Below are 15,920 nucleotides of genomic sequence, written 5' to 3' on the forward strand. Positions count from 1 at the left end.
ACCCGACGCCGGACTTCTACCGGTTATCGGACTTCGCTGGACGTCTACGCAAAGATGGATTTCTTTCCATTGTTGGACTTCTACCTGATGTTGTCCTTCTGATCTTTGTCGTCATACTACAATCTTTCCGACCTTTGTCGCCCGTCGACTACGATCCTCCTGACTTAAGTCACCCGCCGACTACAGTCCTTCCGACCTCTGTCGCCCGTCGACTACGGTCCTCCTAACTTAAGTCGCTCGTCGACTACAGTCCTTCCAACCTCCGTCGCCAGCCGACTATGGTCCTCTTGACTTACGTCGCCCGCCGACTACAGTCCTTCCGACCTCCATCGCCAGCCAACTACGGTCCTCCTGACTTACATCGCCCACCGACTACAAGCCCTCCGACCTCTGTCGCCCGCCGACTACAGTCCTCCCGACCAAACGAATACATCAATAGTAACTCTTTGTATTTACATCATGTAATGTACTCTATAAGATGTACATCAAGCTATGGCCTTCTCCTAAGGAAGGGCCTCATTTGTAATCGACTGCAAATACTAGTGGATTCGTTCAAACTGGGCTAGGCCCCGTAGTTTTTCCCCCTTTTTTCAGGGGTTTTCCACGTAAAAATCTTGGTGTCTCATAAATGCTAGACCCTCTTTCCTTATCTGATTGCGTGCCGGATTTTCGTACAACATTAAGACGTTAAATATGATATTTCTCTACAGCCGTGAATACTCCTGGACGCAACAATAATATAATTTGTTATAATAATCAATTAATTAGGGCCATAATATTTAGAAAACAAATTAAGAATGTGAGTTAGGTACTAATTACATAGAATATTGATCTACTAATTCACCTACTTTTACTTGATGGAACAAACTGTAAAGAAGAAGTTCGGTTATCTAAAGCTATTTAATCGCATAGGTTATGATCACCATACGGTCAAAACAAAGTAGGTAAAGCACGTAGACAAATAGTTTGCTTAGAGAATAATATAAGCAAGAGGACTTTTAGTTGTTTTGTTACAATCGAAGATGCGTAGATAAGAACTGCTTCTCTTTTCTAGAATTGCAAAGCAGAAGTGTTTGGCAAACTAAACACTTTTAGCATGCTGAATTAATTTGGAAGTACATGCATGCATGCATGCATGTGTGGACGTGTGATTGAATTCAAGGAATTTGAGTGAAAGGGAAATGGAAATGAGAGTTGAAAATGCTAAATTATTGATTGAATATTCATAGTTAATGCATAATTTTTTAGAATTAGGTTTCATTGAGATAGTTTTTTTACTGTTTTGTATTTTTTTTTTCAAATTTCAATCATAATTTTTATTTGACCATTATTGTTTTGTTGCTTTCAATATATTTTTGTACTAGCTAGTAATGATCTGCTTTCTTCTACGGCTTACAAAAAAAATATTTTGTCTACAATATATTTACAAAGGAGATATTGATGTTGAGTATTGTAAACTTTATGGTGGTAGGAAGTGTTCACTACAGAAAAAATTGATATTTCACACGTTATCCACGGAAAATATTAACTTTTCAGTGGCTTTCCGACAAAAAACGGGTTGATGTGTTTTGTTGATTTTTCATTTACTAACAATGAATAATATTATTATTTGTTTAGTTTCAATATTTTGTTCACTAAAAGATTTAGCACTAAATCAACACGTAAAGAAACAAAATAATTATAATAAATTTCTAATGTTAAATTCTGAAGTGTCTAAACATTAGTGGGTGGCCCTAAGTTTGTTGATTATAATATCAAATAATAACTCGATGGTATCTTTGTAATTTGGCTTAAACTCTGTTCCTAACAACTCCCTAGCTAACCATGAATCTGGACTCCTTATGCGAGAATTGCCAGATTGGAGTTGTGCGATGTGATATACAAGTCTAGCAGCTAATAGCGATCAAACTCAGCTATTGAATGCAGAACTTTTGACGGCTTTGGCATAATTTATTTTGATTTGTTGGTTGAAAGTTTAGACTTCCAATTAAGAAGTTTTTGGTTCGAGTATTTATGTATGCGTTGTGTACGTGTGTGATTATCTTAATTGACCCAAATATTCAAAAAAAAGAGTTTAATAGATTTGGAGATTATGATTTTGAATTTTTTTCTCATGATAATTTGACAAGAAAATCCTTTCCTTTTACCTTTTTTTTTTTAAATATGATCTCAAATCCACTAATTTAAGAAGTAATTATCTCTAAATCTCACATTTTTATAGTCAAATCGATTATCTTGATGAGATAAATCTGAAACACCAAATTCTAATATTATTAAGCACTTAAATGTTTAAAGAATGATCTATAAATTGGGTATTCAATATATGTCATTTGATGGAAGGTTTAATTATGTGTTATATATCCACTCTAAAAAATTTATAAATAAGCTCCAACTCTTAAGATGAAGGGGGCTTGGAGGATTGGATCATTGCTTGAGACTCAAAAGAGCCAAGATGCTTGAAGAAACTTAGCGCTTGACTTGAGCATCGCTGTCAAACCAAAACCAACAGATCATCATCACTTAACTAACGCCATCGGTCTAGTGTCATCTAACTATAATCTTTCGACTACCATCATCTAATTATTGTCACCATAGTACAGTCGTCCAACTAGCATCAACTAACTACATTTCTCAAACCACGGTCGCTCGCCTATAGTCCTCCAACCATTGCGCCCAACTATGATCCTCCTACCTCGATCGCCCAAATACTATCATTTGACCATCATCACCCGATTACGATCTTTCGACAATCAATCCTCAATTACGATCCTTATACCACTGTCGCTCAACTTAGTCTTCAACCCATATCACTTGGCTACAATAATGATTACCAACTTCATCACCACCCTTCGACAACGATGTCAATACGTCATTACCTACAAGGCCAATGCATGTCATCGATGCAAACTCTTTCTTCTGACATCAACACCTAGATTTATGTTGAATCTCCCCTCCTTCAAAAGAAAAACCAAACAAACAACAAACAATATCTAAAAGACAACTTCTATATCCCATGGATTCTTCTAACTTCTATCATGAAATGCAATATAAATATATTACATTATGTCAACACCTTCCTAAACAATGTAGAACGATAAAATTTATAGCCGATAACAACTACTAGTGGAATCATTTCAACTAGGCAATGCCTCATTATTTTTTCCTTTCTAGAAGTTTCCATATAAAATCTCAAGTATCTCTGACGACATTTCTCTTACACGACGTGGGTATGCTAGATCTCCAAGCAATGCTAAGATGTCAAGGGGTTAACACATTCGAACCCATGTGATAAATATGTTATGTTCTAGTACAACACGTTTTGATTGGGTCGACTCTAGGCCATAGCTGAACTTGACTCACAAACCTAATTAAATTAACATCCTCATACTTACTGCACTCAGTTCAAATAGCCCTTAATGGTGTTCATCACATGTTGCAAGTATTACTCTTTATATATATATATATATATATATATATATTATTATCATAAAAAATATTACCATCCTCACACAAAACACAATTTCTTCCAATTTAATCCTCATCATGTTGAAAAGATATCTATCCTAGTTGAATTCATTAAACATTAAGTCATTCAATTATATATTAAAATAAAAAAAAAAATATGGAATATTCTCTGCCAATGAATTTCAAAGTCAACCAAATTTTAAAATTTATATTACAATTATTTTAAATTAAATCAAACAATTCTAAATCTTATTTTAAATTAATTTACATATATAACATTTTGACTCAAAATTTTTCCTATATGATATAATATTTTTCTTCGAGAAACTTCCGATATAAATTCTTAATTTCAACCCAAAATGCATATTCTACACAAACTAATAATGATTTTAAGTTAGGATCAATTTTTTTTGGGGATGGCCTACAGAAACAGGGTTTGGTATTTGGCTTTTGTTATTTCATCGATGGTTCTTGATGTTTTGATGGATTATGATGAGGAGGCCCCCTACTTCTTCTTGTTGGCTTGGCTGGTTGGCAACCTGGGTGCCTCGGTTTGTTGCTTGGTGGATTCTGGACTACGTTCGTATAGCTTTCACCTATGGATGGTCTGTGCTTGGCTGCAAGGTTGGTATTGGGGGCTTCCATTCCTAAGTCCCCTTTCGTTGCTTATTCTGCTCTGTTTGGTTTTATTGGATTTTACTTTTTTGTATCACTAGCTATTGGCCTATAGATGTTGTACCCCTTTTTTCTATTGAATAAAAAAAAATAATGATTTTAAGTTAAATACAGAAAGTTGTCCCAAATGAAGTTAGAAAGTTGTCCCAAATGAAGTATAAGGCTTCATTTGGGACGACTTTTTTGAATGCTTTCTAAACTAATTTTTTTAATAAAAAAGTTTAAATTAAAAGTTTTTGTACTAAACAAATTATTTTAAAAAATAATAAAAAAATGGTTCCAAACAAAGCTTAAATCCCTAAAAATTTCTACTGTGGTTGGTACGAGTTCAAATCTTATTAAATTAAATTACTGAACACATAAATAATTAAATATGATAACTACTAATTGATTGATTGGTTGCAGCATAGCATCATAAAATAACTATCATTGGAAGTTGACTTGATAAAAATATTATTTAATTGTGCCAAATAATTAAAAATATAATAACTAACGCGCCTATAATTGTTTAATTATCCAATAAAAACAATTGGAGGGAATCCCTTGTCTAGTTTTCTGTACTGTCATTAATTAATTTGCATTAGTTTGATTTAAGTAATGCATTAGCTGAATAAATAATAGAACTAATTAAAAATTTGTTACTGTTAAGAGTTCGTTAGCAAGACTAATCAAAACTTAATCACATTCATTCGTCACATGACGGGATGGTCTTTATCTTAATAGAGTCAGCAATTGCTCGGTGCGCCCTTACCGGAAAGGTTGGCGTAGGTCCACTAAGACAATCTGTAATGGACTCTTAATCTCATTTCATTTTCGTGGACTTAGAAAAAACTTTTCTTTGAAAATTATATGTTCTTGGAAAGGGTTTTATTAGGGGTGTAAATGAGTCCGGTCGAGCTCAAGTTACTTTTGATTTAAGTTTGAGCTATCAAGTTCAAGCTTGAGCTCGAGCTTAGTTCTACGAGGTTAACCAGACGTGTTTATAATGAAAGGAGAAAATGATTATGAGTTAAGAAATTGTTATAATAAAGTTATAAAAGAAAGAGAAATTATAAGATTAATAATCATGAATTACTTGATATAAGAAAGTTAGATATATATTTTAAATAATTTTAATAATAATTTTTGAGCCCTATCTCAAGCAACCACAATGGATAGCATGACTAGGATGAGTTGACCATACCTTTATAGTTATGATGATAACTCGAGAGAATAAGACCCTCACAGATATATTCATGCTCCAAACAAACAAATTAATGAAATGAATATAACAAGAAATTTGAGCTATGATCATACTTTATTAAATAGTATAGATGAAAATTATATTATTAACCATATTTTTTATAAAAAAATTAGCATAAGTAACTATCCTGATCAGTCCTCCCATAAATAAGGACGGGTGCGTTTTGGTAGCAGCAACCTAGAAATGATGATATATCATATGACTTATCCATTGACTTTTCTTTTCGTGCATTACATTTATAGCATATGATCGTCTTGAGGCATTATCCGATAAGATTTGAACATCTCAAAGGTTGTGATTTGTATATGCATTAATTTTATAAGTTGTTTATATTTTATCATCATGAGGAGATAAAAAATTTGACTTGAGACGAGTTTCGATACAAAAATTATGATCCATCAAAGATGTTTTGTGATGAACCTAAATTAGATCTAATAAGCTTCCTTGATTTTCTCTCCTTAATTCAATCGCCTTAATTTAAACATTTCATCTCATGTTGACTTGTGGTAAAGAGATTTATGGGATGATAGATCTTGTTCATAGATTGGAGATTTGACTATCAATGGTTATCACAAGACAACCAACCAGACAACCATCATACTAACATTGTCCATGCCCAACAAATCAAATGGATCATCATTGACTTGGGCAAGCGAATTGAGTTGGCCTAGAGTCAAGATCATACAATAACTTTTTGATCATGGGTGGATGTGACCTAGTCCATCTGTTCTTAATAAGAGCAAGTGATTTTAAATTTTTAATGTAGTAAATTTCAGATAAAGACCAAAATACCTCTTTTGAACTATAAAAAATATATCATAAACTGCATATTTAAAAGCTTTTTTAAAGAAAATTTAAGAACTTTTCCACAGCAGTCAAGAACTTGTCCAATGCCATCTAAAGGTTGCGTAGTTCCATTTTCCTTTTAACGATTGTAATTGTTCGTCATCTTTGTGTCGCATCTCCTCCCAATTTCAAGAGAGGGGCTATTCACCCTCATGGCTCACAATTTTAGGTCATTTAGTACATTTTTAGGTGGATCTTTATTTTTTATTTTTGGAATCCCACAAAGGGGCCTACACATTCCATAAAATAACAATTATATGTCTTTAAAGAACCACAAAGCTCTCTAGAAATACATTCAACGGAGAAAAACCTACGAGCCAGTGGTCCTACCTATTACAATGAACTAAAATTAAAAGACAAACAAAAAATGCCCTAACAGAGCAACCAACCAAAAGAGCTGTACCAACCAATGCTCCAAAACCCCCAGCCCCCCCACTAATCCACAACACATCAGCAACCCATAAAAGGGAACCACAACAAAACAAACAAGAAAAGAACCAATTCAATCACCATTCGTACACACCAAACAACCAACCAACGGGAACCAAAAGCCACATACCCCAAACGGACACAATGAAGACAAATGAAAAGTGAAAGTCCCAACAACATAACTACCAAGAAAACCAACAATTACTTATTCCTCGATGTACGCCTCCGACGATAGCCACCAACATGAAGAAAGGCTTTTTGAACAATACGACTAACATTTAAATTATACAACTCTTGAAAAGCATCCTCCGGCTCATTAAATTCATCTCCAACATCCCTGCAAGGGGAAGAAAAATATCCCTCCAACCAATCAAATTGATCCACACAATTTCGAATAAAATTGGAAGCCACTTGATTTTTCAATTCGTCAGTAGAAATAATCGTAATCAAAACATCAACAAACAGAACATTATCTTTCAGTTCCATACAAACAATCGAAACATCGTTGGAGACACAATAAATGGCGTTATTTGAAATAAGAAATTCATATTCAAAACCATACCATCAGTATCTAGATGTTGAATAACCAAACCAACTTCATTTTAAATAAGTACACCAAATTCCAAAACCTCCACAACAATAGAATCATCACCATAATCCAAAGGAACAAGGGCATTATTCAAACAAGGTTCAGTTTCCAAAGAAATATTAACATTCACAATGACACCAGAAGAAGGATCCATAGGCAAAAGATAAATTGGCGAAACAACAACATTCCCCCATGACACCATCACGAGGACCACAAGGCACAACCACAGGGGAAGTTTCGTGACGAACCTCGACCTCAATCATCTCCATCCCAAGATCAGAAACCTCCTCATTACCCCCAACAGAGTTAGGAATAACAACATCAACATTGTCATTCACACCATTTTTGACAACTTCAATATCATTCATAGTAGGAACAATGAGTGGGGTAGATGACTGGTGCGACACTCCCTCTTGCATGCCCAATAGATTTACATATACCATAAAATGGAGGGAATACCTCCATCTGAACAAGATGAATGTAACCACACTTTTCTGAACCAAGCCACACTCTGTCCGGATACGTTTTGGTAATGTTAAGTTCAACCAAAACACGTGAAAGAGAGGGCATTGAGCCAACAGAGGTGGCATTGTCAACTTTTAATGGACCAAACATCGCACCCAAGGCATGGAGAATCCAAGGGGAGAAGAGAGGCGGGCGTACGTTTGGAAAAGATATCCATATGAGAAATAACATGAGACTAAACACTAATATCAAGAGAGGGAGACCATTTGGTTATCTTCATGTAATAACTATTAACAAAGTAAGATATGTGGTAGCATACTCTGCAATAATCCAAATCACTCATCAACTTAGTCAGAACATGCGACGGGTCAAGCAAAGTTACTAAAAAACTGGCAATTAGCTTCAGGTTTAAAGAAAAAAACCAACGGATGGAATCCAAGCTAGGTCGGCATGAAGGAAAAAAAAACAACCAATGAAAACTAGAAAGGAGCCACAAGCGCCCGAATCTCCTCTTTCAAGATTCACAATGAGGGTAAATCGCGAAAGGTAGACATTTTAAGCTCAGGAAAACAACTATTAGAGGAACCATAGATAGCATCTAAGAAAGAGCGGGATTTCAAAGACCCATCCAAAAAATTAGGATCCACATTCCGATTCGCCGCCATTCCGACCGCAAACTGTCAGAGGTGAATGAAACGAAAAAAACCAACCGAAAACACAAAAAACTCCAATAGAGAAAGAAAGGAAGACCTTCATGAAGCCAACAATGGCATCGGCTGCCAAAGTCGCCGGGAGAAACACAAGCACAACGGACGATCAAGAGGAAAACCCTAGCACTTTTCAGAGAGAGCTATGTCTTTTTTACCAACTCAACATTTTTTTAGGCACTATTATATGTAATGAATTTGGGTCATTTAATCTCTCATCCTTTTAGGCAGGGGTGTCAATTTCAGGTTGCGGGTCGAATTCGGAACTAACCCGACCTTATTTAGGTTGACCCGACTCGTTTTTTCAAACTGGTCAATTTCTTTAACCTGAATCCAACCCATTTGCGAAACAGATTGACTCTAACCCAAAATTTTTGAGCCAGCTTCGGGTCGTGTCAAATATTGACACCCCTACTTTTAGGAGAGGAATTATTTGGATTCCTCTCCATGACCTTCATACATCATTTCATTCATTCTCTAAGTTTTGCTTCTCTTACCACTGAGCCAATATTTTTTTTTTGGCTGATCATCACTCGAAAACATTTATACGGTATTGTATAAGCCCAAGCTATAAGCTATCATACTGCCACGTGTTATAAATGTCTTACCAGTCATTAATATATTGATCACCAAATTAAACTACCTTCATCGACTTATGAAAAAATGACCGTAAAAAAATATTTCCTTAATCTTATTCAACGTAATTTAATACTGCTTGTCGTTACTAATCTAATCATTTAAAATTAGTAATATATTAATTTAGTGTTTCTGTGGTTGTATTGTGGCTTTCACGTCCCTAATCAAAATTAGTGCTCTCAATCATATCTATACATTTTCTACGGAGAATTTTAATATCTTTAGTTCTATATTTTTATTTTTTATTTTTTAATCCATGCTGTTAATAGCACACGTGGAACGCACAGAAAAATTCTACAACAATATTATGGGAATACAAAATTTTCCATATATGAGAATATACAATAATGAAGAAAATCCTCAGCACGAGCAATTAATGTTTTCAAAGAAAAATAAGGCATGCTTTAAATAAATTTTAAATAAAATATTGCATTCTTTTTGTTTATATTGACTAAATAATTTTTATGCAGTTTTTTTTAATAATGATACTATTTTAAAAAAAAATATTTACCTTACAAAAAGAATCTAAATCCGATTTCAATTAAGATTTTTTTCATTATATATTCTTTATTATAATGGAGCCAAAAAAATGAAAGTAAAAAAATTAATTTTATTTTTAGAGAAGATTCAAAATGAATTTTTTCCATTAGAAAGATTAAATAATTGGAGTATATTAATATATATATATCTATTATTTATTAAAATTTAGGTGGTTTTATGTGCCTCTTTTGAATTCCATTATATTTTTCTGTTCAGGGAAGTTAAAAGGTCTCTTATCCATTGGTTAAAAGAGATGGTTGTAGGCCTAAGGTTATTATTTTGAATTACATATATTACAATTTTTTTTTATAAACTATTATATAGTATTTACACATATTACAATTTATTACTCATCATTCTTTAAAAGAACTAAGACTAAAAGTAAATATTGTGTGAAAAGGAGAGGTAAAATATTTTCATGTTGGTCTTGTCAAATTGTCCTCTTTGTACTACAATAAGGCAACAATAATTTCTCTTTGAAAAATAGGATGGGTTTGGAATAGCTTTTTAGTTGTTTTAGCTTTGAATGCAACCATAATAAAGAACTTACTCTCTCAACATAGCAATTTTATAATCAATTTTATAAAATATTGTAAACGTCTCAAAAAGACCAAGTCTTTTAGAAAATAGGATTTTTTTTCCTTATTTTTTATCAGAAGTAACTTGAGAGGCCTTACACTCCATATATTATAACTAAATTTAATTAGAGCTATCAATGAAAAAATGGGTCAACCCAGTAAATCGCACGGGTTGGGTCCAGGTTGAAATATTTGACCCACTTGCAAAAATGGGTCGGGTTCAAGTAGAATCAACTTGTGTAGGGTCAATTCTGGGTTCAACGCGAATCTGACCTGTGACCTGATTTTAATATCAAGCATGTGAAATTATCCATAATCAAAATTTCTGTGTCAATATCATTCATCATTCATCAATCAATGTATTAAGCTGCATATGGAGCTTTGACCACTTTTCCTTTCTCCTCCTTAATTATGTGCTTTGATTAATATATAGTAGATGAGATTGGAGAGGGCATATATATCTAAAACACTATAGAGCGCAACCCGACATTCACCACCATCAATCACCATAAGTTGTCATTGTCGTGCGACTACCGTCATTTGACCACTATCACCCAGTTGTTAGAATTATTTAACCACATGATCTTCTTAGTTCATTCACCGTCATCTAGGGGTGTCAAAATAGGTCAACGGGTCAGGTTCAGGTTTGACCCTAAATTGATCCAACCCGAATCCGGTCAACCTAAACAGTCACCCATTTAATAAAAGGGTCAAAGAGATGGACTCGAATTTTACCTGCTAGACTCAATAACCCAATTTTATTAAAAATATTTTTCATTAACTTTCTAACCATAGATTTTAAGTTAATTAATTAAAAATTAGAAGATTATACCAACTCATAAAAGAATATAAGAAAAAAAATAAACATGTCATTTTCACATCAAAATCGGTTTGGCGGTCAACCTGAACCTAAACCGTTTTATAAACAGGTTAGAATACACGACTCGAACCAAACCCATAAAATACACGACTTGAACTCAACCCAAATAAGGATTTTTCAAGCCGGGTCATTTATGGACACCCCTACTGCCATCTAACCACCACTCATTGTCTACATATTATCACCTAACCATTATTATCTAAATGCTATTGCCTAGCTTCCACCATTTGACCATCGAGTCTGTGCCATTGCATGTCTTCCATTGTTCATCTAAAGTAACATGAATTATATCATATAATTATCTCCCAAATGATCTTGTGTGATTATCTCCACCTTCCATTACTTTCTCTTTTAATCTCCACAACAAGCACAATATAATTATTTTCAACTCTATAATTTTGTCTCTCCAATTAAGAGATAGAGGAGATCATTCTAACTTCAATTATAATGTAGATTGTTTCAATTAGGTCAAATCTTATGATTTTTCCCTCAAATATAAATGTCTTCCATTACAATTTTCTTTTATGTGCATTTGCTAGATCTGATAAAAAACTAAAATTTTAATCTCTCATTCTATCATTAAAAAATTTTACGAAAGATAATGATTTTATCTGTAAATCTATATAATTTTCGAAGAAAAAAATTATATAAATTATAAAGATTAAACTTAAAAATTATTAAATCTAATTTCACATTGATGCTGCACTAATCTCAAATTAAATTCAATAATTTAAAAATTCATCTTAATATAACTCATTTTTTCTAAAATAATTTCAATTGTGTCTCGAACAACATGCCTAGCTTGCTTAATCTCTTCTCAATGAAACAAATACATGAAAGCAATCATCCATTCAATTCCTTTCAGTCATTTTCATATTCGATTCCTTCTCATTTTCTCTCGTTAAATTAATTCCTTCATAGCAAAGAGAGCTCATTTTCTTCATTAATAATATAACATTATAAACATAAATAAATAAATAAATACATATCTTATAAAAATATTCTTATGGGATTTTTAAAAGTAGAATTTATATTTGAATGCGTAATGTATGGATCCACCAACCAAAATCTATGACAGTGCTAAATTTACTTACAAAATATTCATGAAATAATTTCTCATTTAAGATTAAGATTTTATTTGGGACGATTTTCTTGCTGCTTTTTAAAATAGTTTTTTAGTATAAAAAATTTATTTGTTGTATTAGAGAGTTGCTTTAAGAAGCAGTAAAAAAGTCGTTCGTAATATTTCGTTTGGGACTACTTTTTTATTGCTTCTTAAAACAAAATTTTCGTACAAAAAAAAAAAAACCTAAAATTTATTTTGGGATAATTTTTTTACTATTTATAAAGCTGTTTAAGAAAAGTAATATTTAAAACTATAGTAAAAGTTAAAAAATAGCTTTTTTAATTAAAAAAATTTAATGATTAAATATAAATTATGATGATGATAAGAAAAGCAAAAAAAAAAAGAAACTTGAAAGGAGGTTAAAATAAGCCATGAAATTAAACTTAATTATTGCGAGATTCAATTAAGTTTATTGGACTTTCCAACAACCTTTCAACCACAATCTTTCCTTTCACCATCCCTAACGAATGAAAACAAAAATCACTTCCCCCCCCCCAAAAAAAAAGCCCAAAAAATGAATAATGATCCTTCCAACATTAAGAAAAAGAAAAGCAACAAAAAAAAAAATATTAACAAATAGACTTCCATGAATCTCCAAGGCCCAATCCCAAAGCCGCACGTGTTACCCAGATCTCTCTTCTGTGGCCCTCGTGAACCCGGTCGGCCCCGTACCGGTTTGGTTCGTCGCTCCGCACGCACCCAGGCAAGCCAATAACGCTCGCTCCAACCCAGCTACCACCTCCGTCATACTCGGCCGGTCCATTCCCACCGGACTGACGCAATCCGCCGCCAAATACCCGACATAAGTTACCGCCTCAATCTCACAAGGGGTTGGTGGCGGAAGCCGCCCATCGAGCACGCAGTGTACCTCATCCACCTCTATTCTCGGCACAGCGTGCTCTACCAAGTTCCTCGGCGTCCCACTCTCCGCGCTCCTTTCCACCGCCTTAGACCCCGTTAACAGCTCCAGCAGCACAACCCCAAAGCTATAAACATCGCTCTTCGCCGTTAAATGCCGAAGTCGATAGTACTCTGGGTCCATGTAACCCACAGTCCCCGCCGCAGCCGCAGCGGCACCATCCTCGTCCTCCTCCTCCACCTCCCCTTCTTTCGGGTTTAGAAGCGACAGTCCAAAGTCGGAGACTTTAGCGGTCCAGTCATCGTCCAGAAGTATGTTGGAAGACTTTATGTCGCGGTGGATTATAGTCGGGACGGCATAGGCGTGCAGGTACTCGATCCCCCGCGCTGCGTCGAGCGCGATACGGATTCGCCCAGCCCATGACTCGAGCGGCGACCCGGGAGGGCCGGGGAGGCGGAGGTGCGCGTCGAGGGTACCGCGTGTCATGAACTCGTAAACCAGGATGAGCTCCGCGCCCTCGCGGCAGAACCCGTATAGCCTGACTAAGTTCTTGTGGTTCACACGAGAGAGTAATGCGAGCTCCGCGAGGAACGCGGTTTCCATCTCCCGCCGGCGTAATGGGACGCTACGCGATGTTGAGGCTGTTGGGGTGCGCGCCGCCGCCGGCGGAGGCTTAGCGCGCTTGATGGCGACGATTCGCCCGTTGGGTAGAGTTGCGCGGTACACCGACCCGAAACCGCCTGACCCGATCTTGTGCTTTTCGGCGAAGCCCTCCGTTGCGGCGAGGAGGGCTTCTATTGTATACTCTTCGACCATAGGGCTGGGCCCTTTGGTGAATAGTCTCGATAGGCTTAGGTTGATGCCTGGGTCGGCAGCATTTGTAGCCGGTGGAACGCGGCCGGAATCGTGAACCCGGCCGCTTTGGTTTTTGGCGCGGATGATTAAGAAGCAGGCGGAGGCTAAACAGCCGATGCCGAATCCAACGGCACCAAGGAGGATGAAAAGGAGCTGTCTTCGGTTGGATGAATGCGTGGGGGAGATGGAGGCAGCTTGCTGCGCAGATGGTGGAGGAGGTTTCCGTGGTGGCGGAGATAGCGGTGGTGGAGGAGGTGGAAATGGCCGTGGGCAGGACTGGCAGATGGCCTCGCTGTGGCCGCAGGTGTTCCCGGAGCCGGGAAGGACTCCGCAGCGACAGGTTGAAATGGGAAGACAGCTCCCCGGTAGAACCTGATTAAAGACCACATGATTCTGGTGAAAAACATCGTTTCCCCAGCAAATAACAGAGTAGTTCTCCGTGAGAACGCCGCAGAACGCTCCGCCCCGTGCTTCCACTGACATGAATTGCGCTGTCTCGAAATCTGGCGGCAGCTCGGCGCCGGCTCCTAAACAGGACACTGTTCCATTGATCCTTATGGCGCAGGTCCGACCATCACCGAGAGCCAGCGAGCTAACCTCCGACACCGTGCCTTGCGGCGCTCCGGCGCCCCAACAGACAAGTTCGCCGGAGATAGATACCGCGCAGGCGTGCTGAGTCCCGGCGGCAATCGATGCAAATTCCCCTTTCGGCTCGTTACCAACGACTCCGCTGGCGTTGCTGCCAAAGCATCGAGCTATGCTGGAGTCATGGAGGCCGCAGACGAAGTCTCCACCGACGGATATGGCGGTGAAGCGAAGGTCGGAAGGTATGATAAGCTCCGGCCATCGCCAGCAATTGGGCTTGCCGGAGCCACCAATTAGGCCGCAGACGTGGAAGTCGCCGGACGCGAGGGCCGTCAAAGAGGGGCCTTTATAGACGCGCTTTGAGGGGGCAGGCGTTTGAGAGAAGTCCCACCACCGCATAGTGGAAATGGACTGGTTTGCCTGCTCTGAGCTGAGGGCGCAGAGGAAGCCATTGCCGGCAGCAACGGCGGAGTACAGGAAGCCTCCGGAAGAGCTGTATGTGTGGCGCTTGCCGCTCGGCAACGCCTTGCAATTGAGAGCATAAGGGCCCCCGTCACTGGAGGGTTGAAGTGCGCAGATTACGGTCTGGTTACCGACTTGGGATATGGCGATGGTTGAGAGGGGATACGAAGAAACGAATGAAACAGGGGAGAATAGGAGAGAGGAGATGAAGACAAGAAGATGAATTAGGAGAGGGAAAGGAGAAGACATTGAGAATGAGAAACGCTTGTTATTAGCTTTGAAAATATCATCGTAGCCAAGAGATGCGGAGAGCGAGAAGTGGGCGAAGAAGAGGAAGGAAGTTTGAAGAAGAGAGAAAGATGGAGCTTTGCTTATGTTTTCTTAATGGGTAATATTCGCTTTGGTTTGAGATTTCCGGTTTTTGTTTGGCCCTTTAGGGTTGAAGGGGTAGACGCGGAATGGAAGACCAAAGACTGGTTTTTTTTTTATTGTCTTTTTCTATTGTTTAGATCTCACTACCTTTAGGCCTTTAGCCATGGTGTCTGGTGATTTTGTCCAATAGAGGAGACTTTCGTAATATATACATTAATTTTCAATTAATTACATTTAAGCACCAGGATATATATATATATCGATCTAATGGTACAATTTGCAATTTTAAAATTTGCATTAATTGGTTCAGTAGTTGCCAAGCTAATTTTTTAGGGCAAATATTTTATATTAACGGCTAATAAAAACACTTTATTTTTAAATTTAGACAACACATCAAAATTTAATTAGTTTATATATATATATATATATATATTTTCAGGAGCATAACTACTCCTTTTTCAGGTGAGATGTCAAAAAGAATTGTGACAATAAAAGCTGTCAATTACTTTGCGTTACAATTTTTTACAAAATATTTTTGTGAAAAGACAAAATCAGAAGTTTTGTTTGGTGAGTTTTATTTATTTATCTATTTATTTATTTTTATACAT

At 36.7% G+C, this 15,920-nt stretch overlaps 1 protein-coding gene across 1 annotated transcript; it reads right to left on the reverse strand.

Annotated features, from left to right (window-relative positions):
• Window positions 1–12,681: 12,681 nt before the first annotated feature.
• LOC110105395 (serine/threonine-protein kinase-like protein CCR4) lies at window positions 12,682–15,486 on the reverse strand. The gene has a single exon (XM_020834877.2). It carries the CDS (start codon window positions 15,187–15,189, stop codon window positions 12,802–12,804), a length of 2,388 nt encoding a protein of 795 aa, XP_020690536.1. The 5' UTR covers window positions 15,190–15,486; the 3' UTR covers window positions 12,682–12,801.
• Window positions 15,487–15,920: the final 434 nt, after the last annotated feature.

This window comes from Dendrobium catenatum, unplaced genomic scaffold, assembly GCF_001605985.2.
Source record: "Dendrobium catenatum unplaced genomic scaffold, ASM160598v2 original_scaffold_156526, whole genome shotgun sequence".
In the NCBI taxonomy this organism is placed as follows: Eukaryota; Viridiplantae; Streptophyta; class Magnoliopsida; order Asparagales; family Orchidaceae; genus Dendrobium; species Dendrobium catenatum.